This window comes from Acanthochromis polyacanthus, chromosome 14, assembly GCF_021347895.1.
Source record: "Acanthochromis polyacanthus isolate Apoly-LR-REF ecotype Palm Island chromosome 14, KAUST_Apoly_ChrSc, whole genome shotgun sequence".
In the NCBI taxonomy this organism is placed as follows: domain Eukaryota; kingdom Metazoa; phylum Chordata; class Actinopteri; family Pomacentridae; genus Acanthochromis; species Acanthochromis polyacanthus.
Window position 1 is genome coordinate 10,662,143 of NC_067126.1, and position 27,720 is coordinate 10,689,862.

General features: G+C 39.0%; 1 protein-coding gene across 1 annotated transcript in view; it reads left to right on the top strand.

Annotated features, from left to right (window-relative positions):
* satb2 (SATB homeobox 2) overlaps positions 1-27,720 on the top strand; it is a 51,914-nt gene that overhangs the window by 17,986 nt on the left and 6,208 nt on the right. The window contains exons 3-11 of the mRNA XM_051959012.1: positions 181-307; positions 2,864-2,987; positions 3,519-3,621; positions 5,877-5,927; positions 6,421-7,016; positions 9,767-9,979; positions 10,116-10,202; positions 10,996-11,148; positions 14,643-14,837. Coding sequence (XP_051814972.1) covers positions 181-307; positions 2,864-2,987; positions 3,519-3,621; positions 5,877-5,927; positions 6,421-7,016; positions 9,767-9,979; positions 10,116-10,202; positions 10,996-11,148; positions 14,643-14,837 — 1,649 coding nt within the window. The remainder of the gene's footprint in view (positions 1-180; positions 308-2,863; positions 2,988-3,518; positions 3,622-5,876; positions 5,928-6,420; positions 7,017-9,766; positions 9,980-10,115; positions 10,203-10,995; positions 11,149-14,642; positions 14,838-27,720) is intronic.

The window sequence follows — 27,720 nt, forward strand, 5'->3', positions numbered from 1 at the left end:
CACCTAAAACTTAACATGCAAGACTATGGGTGTGAGAAAGTCCGATTTCTTTTTCTTTTCATTACAACGTGCCATTGTGCAACCTTACCACATTTGTAGTACTGCATCTGTATTGCATTATTATCAATTATTGTCATTAAATGTGTACAAAAACTGAGCGAAATCTGTGTCTACGTCCAGGTATCATCAAGGTGGGAAGGTGGAACCCTCTGCCCATCCACTTTCTGACCGACGCTCCAGAAGCTACAGTCGCCGACATGTTGATGGAGGTTTACCACATGGTCACGCTACGTATTCAGCTACAAAGGTAAAAAGATTTACAATTTCATTACATATGCTAGAAAAAAGGAACAGCTGAAACGTAATTTTTAAAAAAAACAATTCACTGCTAGTTAAATGACAGGTAAGTCGTTGTAAAATCACAGAAAAATAATCTATTTACATGTCATCTGTGGGGAAAAAAAAAACAGGTCAAAACAGACAACAATGTCCAGATCAATAATCTGTATTTTCATAAATGCTGATTCCTTGCATTACAGTGTGTGACTAACACATAGAATAAAATTGCACTCTTTTTCCACTGAGTAAAAAACAGCAAAAATCTGATTATTTTACAGATATTTGTTACTACCTGGGAAAAAAGTACATTACAGTGTAGTACAAAGTTAATATTTTGAAAAACAACAGGGGGGAAAAAAGCATTAATTCACATGCTAACTGCAAAAAAAATGCCAAAACTAGAAATACTTCTCACGTAAAAAAAAAAATCTGCATTTTTATAAGTTCCATCTGTGACAATGTTTGACCTTCAAATAAAACACACTTTTACTGTATTTAAATTAGTATAAATATCATTATTTATAGATATTTACTGTTACTGAAAGGAAAAGTTGATATATTGTTTTTTATGTTTGTATATGACTGAAAGCTAGTATAATATTGTTATTTTACAGACTTACATTATTCTAGTTTTTTTTTTTTTTACTATTTTTTACTTTTAGTTTTGTTAAACAACAGTATTGCTTTACATGTTGACTGTACAAACTGTTTTTAAATCTGTTAAAAAATGATAACAGATATTTGCCATTATTTTTACTTCTTATTCATTTATTTATTTCAGAAAATTACAGCATTCCACTGTTGAGCATATTCTTTCAGGCCCTCTTCCTGCCAGATTTTCATTTTTTTTGTTAGCTTTTTTTTTTTTTACATTTCTTTGTTTTACAGTGTATCTGGATCTCAGTTCATTCCTTAGATTTCACATCAAAGTGTAGGACTCTGATGCTTTGTGGATCCGCTGCTGCACTGAATCAGACACTCGGTCCACTGGGCGGCTGATGTCATTGCGGCTGATTGCAGCGGAAGAATTTAGCATATCTATCAAATTTGAAAGCGGCAACATTGGAACACTAAAGGCCACAGTTGAACAACCCGGTGGGGATTTATCTATTATCTGTCTCTGTCGAGAAGTGCCGGTGTGCCAGGAACTCCAAGTTCTCTAGAAAAAGTGAAGCAGGATCCTGATGGACAGATAAAAACAGATAAACTCCAGATGAGAGGGGTTATTATTGTTATTGTCTTGGCACATACCAGCCAGGTTTGTTTACGTGTTTATGAGTGTATCCATGGCAGAGCTTTGGCGCATATTGAGCTCGGAGCTGAAATGATTTATTTGAGGTTGAAATTAAATAAAAACAGGGAGAATGCAGGAAGATAGTCCATCGACAGGAAGCAGTGGGTTGTGGTTGATACATAACGTTTGCATGATGAGCGGGTGTTTATTAAGGTTTAGATTACTTTCCTTGTTGAGACTTGGATGACAACACTGATATCACTCTACTTACTAATCAGTGAATGTGAAGCTACAGACAACAGCCAGTTAGCTTAGCATGGAGCTTGTATTACCTTGTTTAGCCTTCTTTTGGTTGCTATGATCCAAAAATGAGCATTCGTTTTTTCAAAAAGTCAAGTACAATAGGTGATGAAGGAGGATCTTCTCCTTTTTCTTCTTCTTCTTCACAGCAAGTGCCACTCAAAGTAAATAAAATTAAACAAAAATATTTCAAAAAAACATTAGCAATACACATTATTGTAAATACAATGAATACACAAGTACATGATAAGTGTAATAAATAGGTTTGGCACCAGTAAATTTCATGAACCTACAAAAAAAGTACATAAATGCAATCATAACTGCACTTTCAAAGTTTTGTTATCTACTGAATCAGTTGTTCGAGAGCTGAAAACACAAAATACAGCGTCTCTGTAGATGTTAGCTCTACTCTGTGAATATCTATGACACCAGAAGTAGATGACTTTAGAGGCGTATTTAACCACTATATCAGACAAATATTCAAGAGCTAGTACATTCAAACATTTAGAAACTTAACACAAAATCAAAAAAATCCACTTTAAATTGAATGGGAAGCCAATTGAGGACCTTTGAAATCTGGCTAATGTGGTTTTCTACATTTAGCTTTGGTGCTACAGCATCACTAGATGGAAAATCTTGTATGCAAATTAACATTTCTGAGACACAAAAAGCATCTCAGAAATATTTCTCATGTACACCTGGTTGGTTCACACTGTGGTGCAGATTTTGTTGCTGCTTTTTCCTTGATTCCAGCCTTAATTCTAAGCTAAGATGATCAGCTTCTTATCATCAAACTCAGCAACAAAAGCGTTCCCAAATGTCAAATTACTTAAGTGAATATGGCCGAGCGGTTATCCACAAAACATCCTGTGTAATGCTACAGTTTCAAGGGGTTTTTATGGTTAGTCCTTTCATGTCTCAATGCATTAAGGTCACCTAATAAAAAAAATAACAAAAAAAACTGATGTCTGTTTTTTTGGTTTGGTGTAGTTTTTCAAAGCTGGAGGATCTGCCCTGTGAACAGTGGAACCACGCGACTGTCAGGAACGCTCTCAAAGAGCTGCTGAAGGAGATGAACCAAAGTACTCTGGCCAAAGAGTGTCCTCTGTCACAGGTAACAGCATCAAAATCACACAATCCCCACCAGGAGGGCACTTAGCAATGCCGTGATTCTTTAAGTGTTTAACTTGTTCACATCTGAAACTCTCCAGCTAACGCCTGAAGTCAGCTCCCATTTGGGCAATTACAAAATCCAGAAACTATCCTCTACTGACACTTTTATCAAACTCCACCCCACAAATTAAGCGCTAAACTCCCCAGCTGCATGTTTAGCCCTCGATCCTGGTCCCATAATCACTTGTGTGTGAGATGTGTTTGCGTACTGTGTTTAAATGGATCTCTGGTGGGGGTGTTGATCGCTGCATCAATTGCAAGCATATGTGTGTGCGGCTGGAGATTCCCTCTCTGCACCGTGCTGGCTCGAGTTTCCATGGGTGGCTTCCAGTCATGATTAATGTTTGTCTATTTCTATTGTGTGTGTTTGTGTGTGCATGCCATGTGGCTGTTGCGTGAGTCTAAGCATTTCATATTATGTTGGTTATTAATTATCTTCCCCCCTTTCTCTCTCTCTCTCTCTCTCTGTCAGAGTATGATTTCCTCCATAGTGAATAGCTCCTACTATGCCAACGTCTCCACTGCCAAATGTCAAGAGTTTGGTCGCTGGTACAAGAAGTATAAGAAAATAAAAGGTGAGGACGGTAGAAAAGGACACAACAACAACATGATGATGTTTCTGGAGTAGAAAAGAGGTTTTTTTTTCAAGGCTGATATGATTTTTAGTGACGAAGAAGACAAAAAACTGTTAAACATTTGCAGTAAAAATGAAAATGTTGGTGATAAAATTCAAAATAATACAAATTCCAACAGAAATCTCACTGGAACGTCTTTGTTCAGAAGATGTTTTGAATTTTAAGGAAAAAAGCATTTATTCTTCAGTGTTAATCGGCTATAAGACACTGGCAATTATTTCATTGTTGACTTCATGTGTTGATAATTTTCTTAAATAATTGATTAGCTGATTGGTTTTGTCAGAAAAATCTGTTTTTCTGAAAACCCAAGATGACAAATTTCTTGTTTTGTCCACAACCCAAAGATACTCAGCTTACTGTGATAAAGGAGGAAAAAATAAACAGAAAATATTCACATTTAGGAAGCTGCAATCCCAAAATTCAGCCTGTTTATATTATAAATATCTAACTAATAATTGCTGATTAATGTAATTGTTGGCAACAAATCCATTAATCAACTAATTTTTGCAGCTTTATGGGAAAAAGAAACCTGTAACAATAGCTGGTCTATTTTATCTGAAATCATTATAAAAAAAAAAAAAAAGATATTCCAAAAATGCTGCATATTGGACACAATTATCAGCCAAACTGGTATTCGGTTAATCCCGAGCAGTAAATAATAGAAAACAAAACTCTATCACATAAAATTCAGTCCATTTTCTTCGGTTTTCCCTAAAATGTACATTTTAAATATATATATATTCAAATGAAACTATCTGAAGGAAACAGATTGATTGAACAAATTAAAAACATTAAATGAGAGCTCCACTGATTTAGTACTGCTATTACTCCCACAAGCAGAAAACAGACATATTTTTTTCCTCTTCCATCTTGTCAAAACCTGCAGCCTACATTACCCACAATGCAACTCTGGAAGCACAAATGTCTTTAAACAACTACTGTCAAACACAAAGAAAAAGACTTAAATGTGTAAAAACTGGTCCGCTTAAGCGGGCTTCAGAGCATATGCATGAAGCCACGCTGCTGCTATAGATGACATGCACCTCCTCAAAAATGCAGCTACACATCGCTACGGCAACCACCGAGACACCACATGACCACAAAAACTGTGACTGGTCAGCTCGGCCTGCTCGTGTTTTCTCCTACAAGTATCTGAGGTGGAGACTGTTAAGAGTGAAAACAGCGCTGGGAGGGTGAAAACGGCTCAGCGGTCGCTCTTTGAGCAAAAACATCCACCGCTGCGATCAGTCGGCTCACCCTCACTGGGAATAAACCGACACAACATGGCGACTACAAGTCTTCATTCTAGATGGCCAACTACTACATCTGCAGCTCTGCCACTCTGAGTCTAACAAGAGAAAGTGAACACAGTTAACCTTAAAGTTGATCAAAGTCAAACATATGTTTCTGAGTTCACCAATTAAATGTTTTGTCAAGAAAAACCCAAAGAAATAGCAAAAATTCTCTGCTATCATTAAAGGAGGCTGTCAGACCCCCAAACACTTTACGTGAACTGTCGCATATTGCCATCAGCAGTCAGGCTATTCAATTCAAAATTAAACAGATAAGAACCCTGACAACTGAATTTCCCTTCGGGGATGAATAAAGTGATTCTATTCTATTCTGTATGATTTTATAAAAAGCATAAAATCCTCACATTTGAAAAGCTGAAGCTTGTTCAAGCCTCTGAACCCCTAAAAGGCATGCTGTCTTTAAATTTTTTCTTTTAAATTACAATATTTATCAGAATTTAAAAAGAGAAAGAATACCCCGGTATATCAGTTTTCCAACGGTCTGTGAATGCATCTTTTGATAGACAGGTCTGTCAGGAAACATGATCAAATAAATCTCAAAATTGTGAGTACTCATACAAGTCATGTTATTCTATATGTCTCATCAAAAAAATAACAAAAATAAATCATATGAATACGGTTCTACACTCGATTCTACAACTAGATGGTTTGAAGCAATTCTTTGAGTTATGAAAACTTAAGTAATGTGGATTATGATCAACAAATAAACTATGAATTAGTTTTTCCTATACAGTCAAATGTATTTTTGATTCCTAGTTTTAACTGTCTGAATTTGTCCAGGCATGTAAAAATAAGGGAGGGGACTTGAAATCTTTACCTCAAAGCATCTTCCTTTCTGACTGTTTTTGTTGTTGTTGTTGTTGTTGTTGTTTTGTCAAGCAGTAGATTACCTGGAGAAGATGTGGTCTGGACGAGATGCTGCTGACATCAAAAGTAAGAAATGCTATCTATCTTTGTGACACTGTGCTGAAATCTGTGAATCTTTAGTACACTTACGAGTCTCAAATACAGAATTTCAGAATTCCAAGTTTTCATCCATTCTCCAGGGTTTGTTTTCTTATGTGGATGCAGCCATACACTTTCTGGTGCCCCAATAATACCCCTGTTTAAAAAGCTTTTACCCATTTTCAAGTGCTAGTAATTAAACATTTGGCCTCTGCTGGAAATACTTAATCATTCAGATTTCCTTGGAACAACTTTGACAGTGTCCTCACCATATTTCATGACTGTGGAACTTATATTCCTGCAGATACTGAATCTTAAAGATGCCTTCCAAAAATTTAAAATAGATGTGTAAAACTTGAAATTACCATGCAAAAGTATTCTCTAGAACTTCGTTTCGGGCACAAATAACAGATAAGTAAGCCACAGACTGACCCTGTAAGTGAAGGTGTTTGCTTGACCACTCGTGTCTTCTTCTCTCCAGTTGAGAGAGACAACATTTCGGACTTCTGTGTGCTGGGTCAGAGGCCTCCTCCTCCTCACCTGGCCAGCCTGGCTCAGCTCAGCCACCTGGGGGCCAGCAGCCCTCTCCTCAAAGCAGGCTCTGGAGATCCACAGGCTCCCTCCCAGCCGCCCCAGCAGCCTCCTCCTCCCCAGCAGCAGCCCTCACCTCATGGCCCCCTCCACCACAGCCCTCCTCTCCGTACGGGGCAGGTGCCTCCCCCTCCGCCGCCGCCTCCTCCTGGAGCTCTGCAGCCCCTGCTGGGTCCAGGTGGGCTGCTCTCCCCTCAGCTCTCCCCGCAGCTGGTTCGCCAGCAGCTCGCCATGGCCCACCTCATCAACCAGCAGCTCGCCGTCAGCCGCCTGTTGGCCCACCAGCACCCCCAGGCCATCAACCAGCAGTTCCTCAACCACCCGCCCATCCCTCGAGGTTCGTCCAAAGCCGGCGGTGACCATCCTGGGAGCAACCCCTCGGCTGCTGAGGTCTCCTCCGAAATCTACCAGCAGGTCAGAGACGAGCTGAAGAGAGCGAGCGTCTCCCAGGCTGTGTTTGCCCGAGTGGCTTTCAACCGCACACAGGTACGAACACGAAACACACGGCGGTCAGGAGGGTGAGGAGGGAAAGTGGTAAAATCAGGATTAGAGGAGGAGCAAGGAGACGCATTAACCCTGTTGTTACATGTTACATTTTTGAAGAAACTGCCAAGATTACGCAATGAATCATAAGATTTTCAACTGCCTGAGAGTTCTTGAACTAAGTATCTGTGATGTGCTGTTCTGTTGGAAAAGTTAGCCAAACATAAGCTTAAAATAGTAACACTTTATCAACATCACTTCATTGTATGTCTCATTTAAAAATACACCAAAAATGATTTTGTAGAAAACAAAAAATTCTGCTCCATGACCACGAGTGACTCAGTTGTGACTAACAGTCACGTGACAAAAGTTCAGAACTTTCTGATTGAACTGCCGGCTGTGTTTACACAAACCAGATATACGAGATAAATAAGGAAACAAACTAAGATCTAAGCTGTGAAATATCTAAATTGTTTAGAGTCTGCATTCTTCCCCAATATCAGTAACATCTTTGGAAGCTTGGAAAATGTTGCACATGTTGATTCCAGTTCTTGCGACCAGCAGCTCGAAACAAATAATCAAAATACCACAAATACTGTTGTATGCCTTTCTTAATGAACAAACTGGCTGTTTTGTCAAGAAAAAGTCAAAGAAATACAAAAAATCTGTTTCTCAGATTCAGGGAGATGCCTCACCTAACAATCTGCACCCCAAAATTATTTTCAGTGTACTATCATGTTTGGCAAAAAAACCCAAAACAAAACAAAACTCGTCACTTTTGAGAACCTTTTAAAGTTTAATGGTGTTATAGCTGTGTCATCTTGCACAAAAGACATTTCAGAATATTTTTCAGATTTTAGCCATGGTTGTTCTGTTTCCACGGACAGTAAGTAAAAATGTGACAGGAGCAAAAATCGTTTGGAGTTCAGAGGGTCGAGGACAGGACAGGATAGTTTCTGACAGCATGAGCAATAAGCCAAAGAAAGAAAATCTGAAGACTAACACATTGCATTTTATGGCGACATTGCGTCAGGCAAGTCTCAAATATCACCCTGCTGCTCGCTGATTTACATTTCCCCAGAAATAAACAGATCATCCGCAAACTATCAGGTGAGAGGAGATAATTGTTGCACTTGATAGAAATAAATGCCAGTTTGATGTCGCTGATAGGCGATCATTTTTCACACTGGGTTCGGCTAATTTGGTGGTCACCCGCCTCGTGGTATTTTCAGTGGGATTAGCAGGAGCGTGGCGGGGTTGCTTGCCGGGTCATTGAGCCTCCATCCCCGCCCCCGCAGCAGCACAAACACCTGATGCATTCAGGCTGAGCTCAACCGCTCACTGCACGCCCCATTAGATCAATGTAATGGGAGGTGGCTCGTGGATCCAGCGGTCGAGAGGCCAGGTGTGTGTTGCTGACGTTTAGGTACAAGGATGTGGATTTACGAACGCTTCCGACGTGTATGCAAATATTGTAAAGATAAAGCTTCACAGTTTCACTGAGTTTCAGCAAAAACTATCATGCTTTCTTTTGACATCAATAATGTTTTGTACGACATTTGGTTGTTTCAGCTCCTTAAATGTGACAATTAGTTTCCCTTCACTTACTTAAAATATAATAATGAAGTTGAAATGTAACCTATTATTTCACACAAAAGGACTTGAAGGGTGTTTTTCCACAAACAATCAATCAGTTTAGCATATTTGATGGTTGTTAATGCATACTGAAAATGACCGCAAGTAGGCCTACCACCTTTACCCAAAATCGTAAATAGTAAGTCAAACAGCATGGTTACATATTAACATGTAAGTATCAGATAATATTGTACTGTACCATAATCTGCAGATAGGATAGAAGATAAGATAAAACTTCACAATAAAACAAAGTCACACAACATATTAATTAAGATACAAGTAAGATAACCGAAAATAAAAATAGAAAACTAACTTTTACTTGTAATAAACTATTTGTACAATACCATAGTAACACCTGCATTTAAAAAAAAAACTTCATATCAGGCTTAGGTTATATATGTTTTTTCAACTTTTTGATACTATAATGCACTCTTAATGTTCATGCAAGCCTTAGTTTCAAATTGTTATATGTTCTTATGTATGTAAACAGTTATATTGTGCATTTTGGGGGTGACATTGACCAAATCTAACCTTAATATTGTAATGTTTTATCAAAAGCACTTTATTCTTTATGTGTTCATTAAACATTCGTCCAAAATAATCATTCCCTGCTCCTCAGAGCAACTGAGAAGCCACGACTGACTCAGCTGTGACCAACTGGAACATAAAAATGTAGAAAGTTGTTGGAAGATACATTCAACATGGTTTCTGCAGTTAATGTGCAGAGTAGAGTGAAAAATGGTGAGTTTTTGGAGGTTGTAAAAATGTAAATAGTGAAAAATCATGTTACAGCCCATTTTCCCCAGTGTTGGCAACAGCACTTGGTGGCTTGAAATAATGTTGTACATATCAAACTTTCTTTTTATGATTTATGGTAGTATAACTATGCTATACTGCACAGAAGACCTTTCTGAGTTCTTCTACCTTCTGGTCATGGTTGAGCTGTTTCCATAGAGGTGCAGGACTTTATACTGCAGTGAAAAATGAACCCACAGTGAAGAGAAGTGTGCCAGGAGCAAAAGAAACTTCTTGGGGTCCAATGGTTAAATAAAAGTTAAACAAAACAAAACAAAAAGGATGAAGTTCTCAGTGTAAATGCGTGCGTTTGTGTTGGTCAGGGCTTGCTGTCAGAGATCCTGAGGAAGGAGGAGGACCCTCGCACAGCCTCACAGTCTCTGCTGGTGAATCTGAAAGCCATGCAGAACTTTCTGAACTTGCCCGAGAGCGAGAGAGACCGAATCTACCAGGAGGAGAGAGAGAGAACCATGAACCCCTCAGTGGGCCTTCCTGCCTCCAACTCCTCCAGCCCCGGAGCTCCACGACTCTCGCAGGTGTCTGTCCACACTCATGATTGATGATTGTAAAACTGTTGCCAAAGCAGCCCAACAAGAAGCAGGAAAACAGTGGGATTTTTATCATGTGTAATCATAATGTAAAGTGCCATGTTGTGTGTTTGTGTGCGCATAGAAAGTGTGGGAGAGGAGCTTGGACGACCAGATAACCCCTGATACCTGGGCCTCCATCTGGAAGAACAAGACTAAGATCTCCAACTCTGTGAGTTATCTGCAATCTTTAACTTGCCCTCACAGAAATAGGCTGCAGCATGTCATGTACTGCTAAAACCTGCGTCGGGTTATGAAAGGTTTTATCTTAACAAATTCCATTTTAATATAATGGAAGAAACATCTTCAAAGCTATCATAGGAGCAGACTGTAAACATAAAGGACATTATACAGTATTTGGAAATTTCCGTCCATGTGCACATAACAATTTAGCAGTGTCAGTGATAAGAAGTTCCCTCTGATGTCAGGGCGAATGCCCATTCATGGCTGTGGGTGAATTTGTGCGCTATTCTTATTATGGCTATGTAAAATTATCTCAGCATCGTTTACACTGAGGGAATGTAAGCGAGCTGGTCTGTACATGTCTTGTGGACTACTTCAAACGCTGTGTATACAAGCTCTCTGAGAGCCAATACATGTTCACTCAAACAGAAACAACAAAGAAAGACAAAAGAGAAGGACTTAATGACTTTGATCTGTAAACAAAATTCATGTGGAGACGTGCGCTGCAGATGTGCAGCTGATGCTCGCACAGCCAACACTGCATGTCTGTTCTCATTCGCTTGGCCTGATCATCAGCTGATAACCTTTTCTCATACGTAAACATCACATTTGCTTTTATGGGAGTAGTTTTGTACAGTAAATGACAATTCTTACAAAACAGAGGGGATGTCTTTATGGTGGTTTATCTGATATCTTGTCCTCTCAGAACATTAAACAACATGAAGCTCGCTTGTTTTTTGTGTTTGTACTTACTGACATCATGTGTTGATTCTTTCTTGCAGCCAAAGCCGTCCGGCCCGGCCCCCGACCTCTCACTGAAGCTGGAGTCGCTGGTCAACATTACGTCAGGCATCTATGACGAAATCCAGCAGGAGATGAAGAGAGCCAAAGTGTCCCAGGCTCTGTTCGCAAAGGTGGCAGCCAACAAGAGCCAGGTGAGGAAGTCACTGCAGAAAAAGGAGGCCACAGTCACTTTAAAGTAATCATGGCTTTTAGATTAATGGGTTTTTTTTCATCCCAAGTCAGGACAATCACATATTCTCTGTGTGATGAAGACATGTATACCAATTTTAAAAAGTTATACAGGGGTCCATAAGAAGAGAAATGTCACAAAATAGTTTTAAAGCTTTAAGAAGCTCGTAAAAAACACTAAACTTGTGGCTTTAACAGAGATTTAGAGCCAAAACCCTCATCAAATAATTTATTAATACACAGAGGGTTGTTCTTAGTTCCTTATTTTAAGTGGACTTCAGTATGATCTTTAAATTTCAATATACAAACATACAATTATATTTGTTCAACAGGAAAACATATAGAGGCATTTGCTGTCCTAATTACTAACTGCAGGTACACAGATAAGTGGACAAAGTTGCTAGATAAATGGTTACAAAGCTGAACAACTGGAGGAAAGCAAAAGCAATTGATAAATGGTTAAAAAGTTAAAAGTCATGCATGGAAATGCTAAAAGAAAGCCAAAAGTAACTGAGAAATGTTGAGAAGGCTACAAATCATGGATGTCACAGCTAAAATACACTTTGAAAAAACTAAAACTTATCAATTTAGCAGTTGGAATTTTTTTATAAAGCTAAAAATTATGCACGTAACTGCTGACATTAAGCTAAAACTAACTGAAAAATGTAGAAAAATCTGAAAATTATGGTTGTAACAACAAAAAACGGAGCTCACAGTCATTGATAAATGCTGACAAACCAATAGAATATGGATGCAACTGCTAAAAAGTAACTGATCAGTGTTGAAAAGCTAAAGGTTATGGATGTAACTGCTAAGAGAAAGAGCCAAAAGTAGCTGATCAATTTTGGAAAAGCTACAAAGCATAGATGTAACTGTTGTAATGAAGCTAAGAATAACCGAAAAATGTTAAAAAAAAAAAAAATCCAGAAATTGTGCTCATAACAGCTAAAACGTAGCTCAGAGTCATTTATAAATACATAAAAAGCTAAAGGTTATTGATGTAACAGCTGAAACAAAGCTGAAAGTAACTTAGCAATGTGGAAAAAGCGGGGAAAAAAATCATGGATGTAAACAGCTGAGGTGAAGATGAAATAGTTGGTCAATGTGGAAAAAGCTAAAAATCATGGATGTAACTGCAGTAATAAAGACAACAGTCACTGGGAAATGTTGAAAAAGCTGGAAATCATGGATGTAACTGCTAAAATACAGCTAACAATCACTGATAAATGTTGAAAAAGCTAAAAAAAATATGCATGTAACAGCAGAAATAAAGTAAAAGTAACTGATAGAAGAAAAACATGCAGTCTGTTTGCTGCCCTGAGCAGTGACTGCAGGTATACTAATCAGAGGACAGAGTAGTAGTATCTACACAGGCTCCAGTGAATCAGAGAGTAGCTTCACATGGATCTAAATCGCTTCATTTAAAGATATAGTTCATTTAGCATGCGTCTCTGGACAGTAGCATGTGGCTGAGTTACCAGGTGTAAGCGTGAGAAAGGTACCGTGCAGAGCATGTCTCCAGTATGTGCACCGCATTGCCTTTGTGTGTTTGTGTGTGGTGAGCGTGGTCCCCCAGGCCGGTGGGTCTGGGGGTGGCGGAGGGTCACGGCTCAGTGCACCCATCTGCTGCAGCTGGCCACAAGGACAGCGAGCGAGGGAGAGCGAGATGATCAGGCTATTAGCGGCGCATGCTGCCCGAGGTGGCTGGTTGAACACAACAGCTGGCGTCACAAACTGAAGCAGTCTAGCACGTATAATTGAATCTTCTCGTCTCTCCTTCCCCCCAGCTTCCTTTCCTGCATTCACCTCGCACATCCTGCACGGTTCCAACTTCTACAACTTTTTGTCTGTATTCAACCCTGCTATTAATTGTGTTTTTCTATTGTGAACACCACAACCTGGCAAGGTGTTGTATTTATAAAACAAACTGCTGAAATGACACCATTAATCATATCAAGAAACTGTAAAGACAGAAACAGTCGTCCAATTTTCAACCGTACAATAGCCACTCAGCTGATCATGTGTGATATGTAGTTCTACCAAATCTAAGCTAAAGATCATGGCATTTCATAAAATCAATGTATCATTTAAAATTGCTTCTAAATTACACCACTTATCAGAGCGGGAAACTGTAAAAACAGAAGCAATCGTTGGAACAGCCACTCAACTAATTTTGTGTGACATGCAGTTCAACCAAGTCTAAGCTGAAAATCTTGATATTTATTAATACATGTCTCACTTAAAGATTCTCCAAAAATGCATCATCTGCACCAGATTCAAAAACAAAAAAAACTATGTGCTCCGAGGCACCAGCGAGAGGCCACGACTGACTCAGCTGAGACCAAAATTCAGAGTTTCTCGACTGAACTGCAGGCTGTGTTTGCACAGAGCAGATAAAAGATGATATGGAAACAAAACTATGAGAACAATAAAACAATCAATAAAATAAATGCAGCATGGTTCAAAAACAGCACACAGAGCAGCAGGTTGGAAGATACATACAGCATGGGGAATCATCTTTCTAGAGTTGATGTGCATTGTATGTAGCAAACACAGAGTTTGAAGGAAATGTAAGTAGATCAGTATCTATATAGTATGTAGAGCCTCCATTTTTAAAGTATTGGTAACACTTGAAGATGCTTTGAAATGTGTGAATGCTGATTTGATTTTTTGTAGTTATTATAAAATAATCCGAGAAATTCATCTTTAATATTTTATTTTTTTCACGACTATTGATTAAATATTGTCTGCAACTTAAAAGTTTTATATAACTCAGTGAGTTAGTTTCTTTCATTCTGCAGTCTATGAATTTAATTATGTGGTAGGAACAAGTCCAAGTTACGTACTTTTTAGAGTACGTAAAAAATTCAAAATTCTGCCCTAAAGAACCTCATTTGTAGAGGTTGTAAAAATATATACAGATAAATCTCTGTAGTATGTGCAGTCACTATTTCATTTCCAGTGTTGGTACCATCTGTGGACACTTGGAACAATGTAGTACAAGTTGATTCCAGTGTTTTTTCCAATTTTTTTTTTGTAAAATAATCAAGGAATTCAACTTAAATTTATGGGATTATAACTGTGTCATGGTGCACATAAAACATTTCTGAGTTCTTTCTCAATCTAGACATGATTGTGCTGTTTCAATGAAGTTGTACGACTTCATACTGCAGTGGAGAATTGGAGCCAAGAGTGAGAAAATTTTTTTTTTTTGTGACAGAAGCACAAAATGTGACAGAAGCAAGACATCGCCCAAAAAATGCTTGGAGTGAAATGAGTTAAATAACATGTTAATTAGGGAGGTTTGGGAATGGTAAAAAGGGAGGTTTATTTTTTATTTTTTTAACCTTTAGGGAGAGCTGGATGTTCAAGTCTTATGCTAGGCTAAGCTAACGGCCTGACTAAAACTTATAAACAAGCTTATTTCACCTCCTGAATTATCTTCTTTCCTATCCAGGGCTGGTTGTGTGAGCTGCTTCGGTGGAAGGAGAACCCGAGCCCGGAGAACCGCACTCTGTGGGAGAACCTTTGCACCATCCGGAGGTTCCTGATGCTGCCGCAGGCCGACAGAGACCTGGCCTATGAAGAGGAGTCCAGACACCACCACACCGAGAGGCTGCACACCGTCCTCCACCTGCCACAGGACACACAGGTAAGTGTTTGCAGCTGCGCGTCCAGATGTGGATTTTATTTACACCTGGCATCGCAAAGGCATCTCTGGGAAACACACTGAACAGATTTCCTGCACATCACCTCATCTCATAATATTTACATCTGTTAAACTGGCAGTAAACACGTTGCCTTCCTCTTCACAACAAACATGCATCCCGAAAATATATGTTTGATATGATTAGTACGTTTTCACACGATCTTCCTGACCGCTGGATTTTCAAAGCATGCAAAGAAAGCTTATTTTCACTGATGTACGTGAAACATATTTCATTTGAATATGCTTTTTTTTTTTTAACATTTTTTTGCAGTCTTGTTTATGTCAGAAGTGTCTCCTGATCACCTCCCATGATGCATATGATCAAATCTGCATGTCTTATATGAAAGCCACAATATTTCTTGACTGCAGTCTCCTCAAGCACATAGCCCCAAGTGAAAGCAAAACTTGACATCTTTACACTGTTGGATTTCTATGAATAAAACAAATAAGACAGCATTTTAATCTACATTTTCTGAGCCCCGAAGCATCCAAATTACACAATTCTTTAGCCAGAAACTATAAAAGTAGAAACAAATATTGAATTTTCAACTTTCAAATGTTGAAGGAACCATATCTGACATGTGATTCCATCAGAAAAACTGACCTAATCCCAACTAAAAATCATCACATTTCATAAAAAAATCAGTTTATTTGACATGTTTCATTAAAAAAAATATCCAAAAGTAGACAGTTTGACCTAAAGAGATCATGTAAAAAAAATTAAAATTCTGCACTTTTCTGTGCAACCAAGCAGTTATTATTCAGTCAACTGCAACCAACAGTCACTTGACAAATACTCAGCAACTATTTGGCTCAACTGCAGGCAGTGTTTCCACAGAGCAGAGAAGAGATGACATGAGAGACTGACAGGAAAATTAAACATACTAGTAAAGTAAATGCTGCATGGCTCAAAATGGTATACAGAGGAGCAAGCTGTGAGCAAGTTGCTGGAAGCATTCAGCATGGTGAAACATCTTTTTTTTTCATTTTAAAGTTGATGTGCAGGGTAGCATGAAAAAAGTTTGTAGGAATGCAAAAATGCAAATAGTTAATAATCTATAGCATGTGCAGCCTCCATTTTTTACAGTGTTGATAACACCTGTGGGCACCTGGGAACATGGACATGACTACACTGATTTTTCAATTTTGGTGAAATTGCTGATCAAAAAAAGTTCCCTTTGTCTTCTCAATGATTTCTGGCATTGTAAAAATGTTATCCAGCATAAAAGGCATTTTTTAGTTCTTTCTCCTTTCAGTCATGTTTGTGCCGTTTCCATAGAGATACAGGGCTTATAGTGCAGTCAAAAATGGGCCCACTGTGACTAAAAATGTGACAGGAGCAAAATAGTATCTAGAAAGTCTTCAAGAGGGTGAGCTTTAGGTGAATTAATTAATTCTGAGCCAGATTAGCTGCTTCCTAATGTTTTAAGTCTTTCTGATAAGCTAAGGGAACCCTTTGTTGTCTGTATTTACACTGAATGCACAGAAGCAAAAGTGGTATTGATTTCTCATGCAAATCTGAGCTAAAAAGTGAATAATTGTTTCCTATTTCAAATATGCCCATTGTTTATGAATGCAATCCCACACAAGAACACAAGGACACGCAAAAGACTAAAACTAGCAATAATAGCAATGCTTATTACTTGAACACACTGTGCAATGCGTGAACACACACTTTATTCGTCCACAAAGGATGGAACTGAATGTGTCTGCCCTCAGAGACCGCATCTGTCATTATTATTTACTCATTATATCTATTTCGTCTAAGTATGTACAGTGCCGTTTGATCTCGTTGTGCGTGCACATGTGTTTGTGTGTCCCTGCGTGCCCCAGTGGAACGAAGAGTAAACACTGTTGCTGGGTGGTGTGGCACTGGAGGAAATGCCCCATTAGTTTCTGTGGAGGGAGGCCGAAGGAGGGCTGAGAAAGATCGATGCAGAAAACGCAGAGATGTGCCGGCCCTTTTCATTACTGTAACCCTCCCACTCACCGATGCACAACCGAGCCACCCTGCCTGTCTTTCTGCCCGTCTCTCCGTGTTTGTATAGTTCATAGTAATGCACTCTCAAATATTTAGGCAAATGTCACGGATAAACGGTCAAATTAGGATCTAAAAGTATAAATTTATAAAGAAGGGGAAGTAATGAAAACAAACTGCCAAAAGTAAAGGTTAAAAAGTGCTGAAAGAGCTAGAAGCTCAGAATAATCAGTGTAAATAGGGTCAAAAGAAACTGATACATAGTGAAAAAGTTAAAAGTTCTGAATGCAACAGCTGAAATGCATCAGAAAGTAAATGATAAATGGTTAAAGAGCTCAAAATTATAGATGTAACAGCTGAAATAATGTTAAAAGTAAAAGAAAAATATTGAAAAAGCTCAAAATTATAGATGTAACAGCTGAAACATAGTAATAAGTAACATAAAAATGGCTACAAAGCTATGACTTGTCGAGGTAATGGCTGAAACTAAGCTAAATGTCACTGATCAATGTTAAAAAAAGCTATGAAATCTGGATTTAACTACTGAAATGAAGCTAAAAGCCACTGGCAAATGCTATAAAACATATAGATACAACAGCTACAATGGAGCTAAAGAGTAACTAAAAACATTAAAAAAAAAAAAAATGTAACAGTTGAAATTAACCAAAATGTAGCAAAAAATTGAAAAAACTCAAAGTTCTGGATGTAACAGCTGAAACACAGCTAAAAGTAACTAATAAATGTTAAACAAGCTCAAAATTATGGCTACAGTAGCTGAAAAACAGCTACAAGTAACAGAAAACTACAAAGCTATTAGTTATGGATGAAACAGCTGAAACAAAGCTGATTAAAGTTGATAAAGCTCAGACATATGGATGGAACTCCTAGCCTAGCCACGCTACACCCATGTTTCTGACGGCACAAGGGTCTAGGCACGCTCAACAGGGAGGGAGGCGGGCTAAAAGGTTGTCTATCAAATCACTCTGCAGCAATTGGGTAGGTATACAACCAATCAACGCAACGAATAGGCTCCTAGAGTGCCGGAAATCAGAGGATGCGGTAGTTCGGTGAAGCCTTATTTATACAGTCAATGGGTGAAGCTCAAGTATATTACAGACATGTTAACAGAAAGATTATTCAGAGTCGGTGCTAATGGAGCTCAACGACTGTTGTCGTTTTTGGTGTCGACCCTGGCAGAGAATTAAATTCGTTGCCGTGTGTTGTCTAGTGCGGCTAGGCTAGTTGTTTCCGGTTGTTTCTGTCAGAATCGTCGCGCCTCTGTCGTCACTTAGTTACGCCCGCCTTCTGACTCTACACTTCATGGTGATTCGTCCGGCCAGTTTTAGGAGAATCCAACCTCGAGCCTTATGGAGGGTAACTAGACCCACCCTGGCAGAGAATTAAATTTGTTGCCGTGGGTTGTCTAGCGCGGCTAGGCTATGGAACTCCTGAAATGAAGCTAAAAGCCACTGACAAATACTAAGAAAAAAGCTAAAAGTTAAGGATGTAACAGATAAAAATTAGGCTCAAAATAACTGATAAATGTTAAATTTTTAAAAAGCCAACAATTACGACTAGCTGAAACACAGCTAAAAGTCATGAATAAAATGCTGAAAAAGTTAAAAAAAAAAATCATGGCTATAACAGCTAGAATGCAGCTAACAATGATTAATGAATGTTGAAAAAGTTCAAAGTTTGGGATGTAACAGAAGCTTAAAGTAACTAACAAAGCAATGACTACTCAGGGATCAATAAAGTATTTCTGATTCTGATATCTAAAACCCAGCTAGCAGTCATTGATAAATACTGAAAAGCCAATCTTTATCAATGTAAGAGGTGATCTGAAGCTAAAAGTTCTGAATGTAACTACTAAAATGGAGAAAATAAACGTTGAAAGAGCAAAAAAACGACGGCTGAAACCAATCTAAAAGTCACTGATAAACGCCACAAAAGCTAAATGAAAAATCACTAGATAAAACAAACAAGCTACAATGTGTAAATTTGTGAACTTTAGAGGTGCTCGTAGGCGGATTTTGTTGTCTTTGAAAATAAGATAGAATGCCAATGTCCCCCCTTTTCTCAAAACTACATCAAATCAATTGACTGGAGGCCAAAGCAACAACAATAACAGTAAAGTAGTAGTAGTGTCACCTCTTCTGATACCTCTTAAAGGTTAAAGGTGACAATCTGGCACACAAACTGACCTCACTATGTGGCTGGGCCCAGCTCCTCCGGGTAAAGATACTCCGTCTAACCATCATCCTACCCCCCACCCCCTACTGTAAAGCTATTATATCCCACATATAGTATATACCATATGCCATAAATCAAAAACAGTCCATTGCTCCAACTTCCCTTTTCGTTGTTTGGCGGCTCCACCCACCTCAGAGCTCTGTATTAAAGGCTGATGAGAAGACGGGGAGGAAGCTGTGGTGGCACCGTTAACACATTCCTCTGCTCCTCTCGGCTAAAAATAAAAGTTTACCCTCATAACACTGTAGCCCCCCCACCACCTCGAGAGACACGGGGAGGCGAACTGTGGTGAAACGCTGGTGATTTATTAATGGGAAATGAGGTATAAATACGTGTGTGTTCATGTTGCTTTCTTCAGACCCCCACCACCACCACCACCACCCCCTCTCCAACCTCAGGCTCCAGCCAGCCTGCCACCACAGACCACACATGTGTCCCATCTGCCACACATACACAAAATCTCACACTGATAGTCGTTAGTGCTCTTTTGTGTTTGGACAATAAGAGGGTCTCTAAAAAACTGCAGCAACTGACCGCAGCATGAAAAATGGATGCCCTCCGAGCCAGAGCAGTACAGTGGACCGGACTGTATGTACAGTAGCGTGAGCCACGTCTGCATGTCAGGGGCTCTGGGAAACTGTGTCACAGTTTGTCTATTAAGTCAGCAGGTGCTGCATGTATACATATATATATATATATATATATATATATGTGTGTGTGTGTGTGTGTGTGTGTGTGTGTCTGTGTGTCTGTGTGTCTGTGTGTGTCTGTGTGTGCTGGTAACCTCGGCAGCATCACATTTCTTCATGACTGACATGGCCCCGGTGTTCGCTCCACAGCTCATACAGCTCGAGCAGTTAAGTGCGTCCCACAGCTAATTTGGCAGAGTCTGCCCTTATAAATAATTTCTTTATTGTTTTTGCTAAATTGATTTCTGCTGCGAGTCTGGGGGTGTTTGTGCGTGCGTGCGTGTGACCGCTCGCCGTGGCCGAGACCCCAGGAGTGGTGGACTAGAACAAGTAGTAACAACCGCCGCGCCCTCCCTTCACCCCGTTTTCATGTCCCGCTTCAAGCCAAAGGTGCTGCACCGGCATCGCAATCGAAGGAACTTATGCATAGATTTTTGTCAGTTAAGATAACTCAGACACAGGCTTGATTGGAGGAGACTGAGGCTTGATTCCCGTGAGGGGTTAATATCGCTGTTTATTTTTTTTCCTTCACTGTTTGCTTTTGTTTACACTATAAACCTACTTCGTTAAGTAAAAACTGCTTTGTTACATTTAGGAAAAGAGACTTTTCATTTGCTATTTGTTTTCGTGTTCAGTTGCTGTTTTATGTCACTATTAGAAGTCCTTTTCAATGACTACTTTGTCGTTGTTTTCCGTCGTTTTCAGCTGCTGTTCCACATCACTATTATCAGTTGTTTTCAGCAGCTATGTTGCAGCTTTTATTCTGCTTCTGCTGTTTTTAGCTACTGTTATGTGGCTGTCTTATGACATTTTTCTTTGCTATTCCTATCTGTTTCCAGGCATTGTTTTAGATTTTAGACAGTGTTACTTTGTTAAGTTTGGACACGAAGAGTGCTTACATTTAGGAAAAGATAATGTTTTGGTTTAAAATCTACATTTGTGTCCGTTTTCACTCGTTTTTGCTTACTGTTTGCTTTTTTTGATTTTAGCTGTTGTTTTGACTCATTTTTCATAACTTTTCCCTTCACAGTTTACTTTTGTTTTCAGACCCTGATTTATGTTGTTTTCAGTCACTGTCTGCTTTTGTTTTTAGTTGCTGTTTTGTTGTAGTCATTTTTCTTTCTTTGTTTTTAGTCATTTTATGGTGCAGTTTATTCATCATTTTCAGCTGCTGTTACCTTTTGTTGTCAGGTGCTGCTTTGTCATTGTGCTAAGTTGTTTTTAGTTGTTGTTTGCTTTTGCTTACGCCACAAAACAACTTGATTACGTTTAGGAAGAGGATGCTGTTTTTTACGTTGCTATGATGTGTTGCTGTTTTCAACCATTAGCGACTGCTTGCTTTTGTCTTTGGTAGTTTTGTCTGCTTTCAGTTATTTTCAGTCTCTGGTTGCAGTTTTTAGTCATTTTCGGTCACATTTTACAACTTTTTTGCAGATTTATGTTGCCGTTTTTTGAAGTTTTGCAGTCGGTGTTTACTTTTGGAGCGTACGTTTTCTTTAATGCAACGCCGATCTTCATTAGACCCTCCCTGCCTGGTAAACGTCTTCTGAACTCCACACCCTAATTTGTAAGTTCTCTGTTAGGAAAATCTACAAGGTCAAACCAACGCCAACGACAGCCAGATGACATCAGCAGGCATTATTTTCTCAGAGCTGGGAAAGTTCTCACCAGAGCCATTACACAACTGCTTTCACCAGCTGAGCAGTACTTCCCATGATGAGTATAAACAGGAGAACGCCACTGCAGACTGTAAAAGTCTCTCACCTCGTACAAGTTGTATCTTTAGCAAAGCACGAGTGTAAATAACAAAGAGACTAATTTCCCTGTCTTAGTTTTAGGAGGTGAGGCAAGGCACTTTGGCTCATTTTTTACAATTTACTGAAATGAGAACAAACCCACCGGTAATATTTCCTATGACAAGTCAAAGTCTACTATCTAACAGGTCTCTTAGCTTCAACATGTGTTAGGGTCCATTTATTCATTATTCAAGTGGTCAAACCAGTCCCTGGGTCATAAAATAGACGAAAAATTGCCAGTCAAAGACCCCAGCATAACATCTTTCACACTTCCAGGGTAGTTCAAGGGTCTAGTCTATATCTATAACATTTAATTTTACTCTATAATCACCTCATATGTAATCAAACCTCATAAAAAGATGAAGGTATTGCCTGCATTTCAAAAGCCTGATATATCATCCACAAAACCTCTGTTCCCCAGAAACCATTAAAACACATAAATGAGCCACATTACTTCATTAGAAAGAGAAAGAACGTGTTCCCTGTGGATCTATCCAAAGTACACCGTCTTGTTACCTCAACTATTAGAAAAAAACAAATGTGTACTAGTCTGCAGCTGAAAATAGTTCCAAACAAACATGCTTATTGTTTGAGTTTTTGGAACATTTACTCGAAACTACAGTGCCCAAGTATCATGATAAAAGTTTGCAAACCTTTCTGCTCACAACCTCCAAAATAACAGCAGTGGAGAGTTATACCTTCAGTAGGAGCCGATGAGCTGAGGATAAAGGGACATAGACATGATAGGGAAGACTGACCAAGATGAACAAGCAAACATTTGTTGGTTTGCCAATGGGTCATATTTTTAGAAAAATGTAAAACACTGTCACATTTTTAAGGTAATTCAATGAAGAATCAACCCAAAACATATATTAACATCATTTCTCATACTAGTACTAATGCAAATAGGATATATCAGACACATGAAGAAATAAAAAATGACTGTTAAAAGCAAATAAATAACAGCAACACTTTATTTTAACACCACCAATTTGCATATATAAGCACTCTGTAAACATTCAATAATGGGTTATATGTATATAACACACTACAATGTTACTTCAAGCAGCTATGAGGACAGTTTGAAGCGTTTATTAATAAACTCATTCAACTGTATTTATTAATGTATGACAGCATTTGTTTTCTCCTTCAAAGGCATATTTTACATGAGTACAATGCTGTAATGTCATTTTATTTGTTTGCAAGTCAATTTTATTGCATTCAAATTTTGACTAAAGTATAAACTAAAGTATTTACCCTTTAGTGTTTTTAGCTGTGACATCAAATGGTTCAACTCCCTTACTAGATATCAGTAGATAAGAGTTATTTAAAGCTGAACGGTTTCTCCAAACATGTATGTTTTTACATTTGAGAGAGACTGTCAAAGCTGTGCAGTCTTTATTCATTCTCTCTCTGTGTTTGTCTCTCTGCATCCTGGTGGCCTCTTATTCACTGTCGCAGGGTGGAGTTTGGGCTTTTTGGCAAACCACAATTAAGTTAATTGTTTAATTGCAGATAAATGGAATGAATACCACACACAGTTCGAACGAAAAAAAATGATTCAACAATGCGAGTGCATGCATGCGAACACACACACACACACACACACACACACACACACACGTGACCACAGCACACACTCAATAACATTACAGTTTTTCATCAAAGAAGCATTATTTTACAAATGTGCAGTGACTCATCGACTCCATTAGACTGCATCCAGTCCTCATGAATCGCAACCGCACACACTTATTCAAAGACAAGAGTGGAAGAGACAGACGGACAGAGACAGACAGATGGAAGGAAAAGGGAGAAAATAGGAAGAAAAACACTGATTAACAGGAAAGGTGAAGTCATGCAAAAAACTAACAGAAAAGTGATTTTTCCTTCATTACATATTTATCTCTGTGTTAATGGTGTCTCTGGTGGTCACACACTCCCCCTCCCCAACAACCCAAACACACAGAAAGAAACAGGGAGAGAGAGTTAGAGGTCCTGGAGGACCAGAGCTCATTAAGGAGAAGATGAATATTTCATGTTCTATAATTCTTTCATAGTTCTGCGTCGTAATTTGCCTTGATTTACGTTTTAAAGAAAACTTTTTCATTTTACTGCAGTGCACTCACGATGCTGCCAGGAGAGAGAGAGAGAGAGAGAGAGAGAGAGAGGAGGGGGGAAATAGAGAGGTTTTTCAGGAACATTGAACCATGCCACGAGAAGAGCTGGTCTGGCAGAGGGGCTCCAGAGTTTGTGGTTTGGGGAGAGCAGCATTGTATTGTGTTGCTCTGAAGTGACATGCAGTTTCGTCCAGAGTGTAACGGTCAGAGCTGCAGGCAGAGGGATGAAGGTGAAACTGGGGAAAATAACATTAGATACTTGCACGGAAAACAAACCGTCTGGCAATGCAAGAGCTCATCAGACTGTTCAGGGACTATTTCTGTGAAGATAAATGACAATTTTTCTCTCAATTAACCTATTGACTATTCTGCAGATAAACCTCAGGAAAGAAAAGAGCATTTAATTGATGTTCTGTTTATTTTGGCAAACTGTATGTCTTTGTATAAACTAGTACATGACAAAAACGAAGGGTTTGCACAGTAAAGGTCATATGATAAAAATCAATTTTAGTTGTGTTTTGTGGTTGTTAGAAACTTGGAAGTGTGAAATAAAAGCTGGTAAGATGTGAAGACGTTTATTTTTGCAATTCCAATGATCATCCCAGGTTTACAAGCCAGTAAGAATTCGACTCAGGTGCTTTAATAGCTAGTTAACCAATAGCCGGCTCAAATTAACACAGAGAGAGTTTTATTCCTGAAGGAGGCAGGTACAGCAGCAGCTTTTCACAGCAAAAACGGTATGTTTAAAACAGCTTGGAAACAGGATTTGCACAGTTGTGGTGAGATTAACCATCTTTGCAGTATTTTGAGCTGAAAAACCGAAAGACGCACTGTAGAGACTTTAATTCATTTGCCAAAAAGAGGCACAATAAGGGTGCTCCAAAGTGCAAAACTGTGGACTTCAACTAGTAACATGATAATAAAAGCATTTTAAAGTCGATTTACTATTTAAATCAGTAGTGCATCTCCAAAAGAAATCCAAGTTTCTGTTAAAGCCATTAACAAAGTGGAAAAGCTCAGTCTGTACAATAAACAAAATGCAACATGGCGGATATTTTACAGCAAAGAGCAGCTAAAGCAACTGTTTTTGTCCTTGCTGTTTAACTGTTCTTGAACTTGGGTAACAGCTTTGAATTAAAGAAATATATTGTCACATTAACTGTAAATTACCTTGCAAATATTGATATCGAGGTATTTACAGCATCATCATTTATGTTGACTTATTGCAGCAGTTCTACTTAAAATACAAACTTGCATTGCAGAAAAATGAATAATTTTGTGTAGGCTATTTTTACAATAGAAGAATGTCCTGGTTGCATGAGTTATTAAATGGATTAAAGCGTACTGGGTGTGTGTGTGGAGCGAGCAGGAAAGAAAGAATGAACCATCCATGTTCTTTCATAAAGTCACGACCACGATCTTTCCCTGACCTTAACTGAGGAATATAGTTCCTTTTTTAGCCATGACCGTGATTTTTTCCCTGCCTTTAACTATGTGGGATTTTAAAACCAAACTGTGACCTTTCCCAAACCTTTACGGAATAGTTTTTCTCCCTACACTTAACCAAACATGTGCCATGGAAGCAGCAGGCCACCTTCGAGTGCATTATAAATTGATGGGGACAATAGGATCAGAAAATGGTAGTTCTGAAAGGCCACCATTTCTGGAGGCTTTGTTTGCTCCTCCAACCCCCACACTTGGCCACATTTCTAGGTAGAAAGAAGTGTAAGTCAACTCTCTATGACACATGACCACTGCTTTTCAGTTTTTAATTATATTCACCCAAACCCGCAGATTGCTTTTAATGATTTTCACCTGGATTTTATGCTCTCACACACCCTCGAGTTGCCTTTCGTAAGAAGACACCAGTCATCTCACAATGCCGAGCGCTCGGAAAATGCTTCCAGTAAAAGAGAATGAAGAGAGAAATTGTGCCAGAGTTACCACATTGTGTATTGTTGCCGCTTACAATTAGACTTTCTCTGAATCTTTTGGATTTTTCTAAAGGAAAGCAAAGATAATCTGCTGTGTAGAGGTTGACCGATTAACAAAATGTGACAGTAACGGTGTTAATAGGGAGGGACAAGAGTGAGGAGGGCTGGAGGTGAGGGGAGGAAGAAGAGGCTGGAGGTGGAGGTTGGGGCTCCTGGCATCTACGACTTCTGAGCTGATTTGGACGTGGAGTCATGTTGGCTTGGCAGCGGCCCACTTCATTAGTGTCCTGATGTATTAGAAGTGAGTAGAGACGGCGGTGGGGGAGGTGAGAGGGGAGAGAAATGCAGTTTGGTAGTGGGAGAGAAGGAAAAGACACCGAAGGGAGGAAAACGTAAAGGTCCCATACTGTGCCCCATTTCAACAACGTGTCTCAATATTTTTTTTTTTTTTAGCTTGAAGTACCACAAAGATGCTTCATGCCACCATGACTGTATAACTCCTGGTTTTAGATCTGTTCAGGCTGTTTCAGTGGCTGTAGCTGACCACATCAGTCTACAAATATGAACAAGTGTGAGAGACCAGGACTTTTTGCTTGTTACTTTCTCTCTGACTAATCATTTTACACGAAAATATCTCTGAATTCTGAGCACAGCTGCTGTTTTTAAGTTGCGTGTTTGGTGAGTTTGTGAGACAACGTTGCTGTTTTAAAATCAGTATTTTGGTTGCAGAGTAGCTGCTCGGAAGTGACTTTTTGTTAACCTGTATTTTGAATGTGCTGTGTTTCAGTTATCATTTCATACTTTTTCTGCTGTCTGACAATAGAAACGGACAAAAAAATGTAGATGAGAACAGCTTTATTGTGAATTCAGTTGTACTAAAGTGTATTTAAGGGAGCACAGAGGGCAGGAGAGAAGATAACACATGAAAACAGCAGCTGAGATTAGGTTGAATTGAACAGCAGGCAACATGTAAACACAATAACCCACCCAGTGCTTTTTTATTTGTTTAAAATAAAGTTTGAACCATCTCAGACTGTCCCTGAGAGTTAGAGTTTATGCTAACGCTAATATTAGCAACAAGGATTTTCAGAGCACATTGTTATAAAAAATCAAAGTTGTTGAGTGGATGATCAGTTCCTCAGATGCTGGGAGAGCGTTAAGACTCTTGTGTTTACTCTTGCAGCCAACAGCAGAACATTTGGTGAGCTTTGCTAATGGCTAAAGTAATTTAGAGTTCGCAAAAGCAGATGTAGAAAGTAAATAAACCTGGTGGACTGTGAGACAATTGTTCAGTCTGAATAGTTCACACCTGGACGCAGTGAAAGGAGGCGGAGGTATGCTAATATATAGCTTGACGACTAATGGTTCCTCAGTTTTTACTTAGAAACCGAATAAAATTTTTACCGCCTTGTACAGCTGGGAGGCCACCTCGTTGGGAAGGTAGAGGCTAAGAGAGCTCCTATGTTACATCTCCAAGTTTCTAAGACATACGAAAACACAATAAAAACATATTTTCACTATATAAGCTCTTCATGGTATGAGCACAAAAGAGAAAGGATGAAGAAGTGTTCAGAGATAAACTCTGAAGGAACCAAACAGCCCAGTTTGCTTGGCTCTGCTCTCCAACATCATCATTAGCGCATGAGGGAGACCAGGCCTCACCATTAATGCATGCATGCGCCATTGATCCAAGAGCCCTGGCTGTCAGGGGGAGTCGGTAGGTTTCACAATCCCTCCATGATTTACCCTCAATTTAGCTATTAAGTGTCTCAGTGAGTTAGTATGGGGGATGTTTGTGGCTGTGTGGTCCTCATTAGGGAAGAGACTTGTCTTTTTTTTTTTCTCCATTGTTGGTTTTCCTGCATTCTTACATCCAGTATCTGAAAGTTTGTGTGAAAGAAACATGATTTGAGAGAAAAATTACAACAGAAAGGAAAAGCCTACTGAATTCCTGTAAATTCCCGTCACCCCCCTCCTGAAAGTAAAGCCCCTGCGAATGAAATTGGAGCAATTTCATGGTCTGGCCTGCCCTCAATATTATTTAAGTAATACCCTGTTA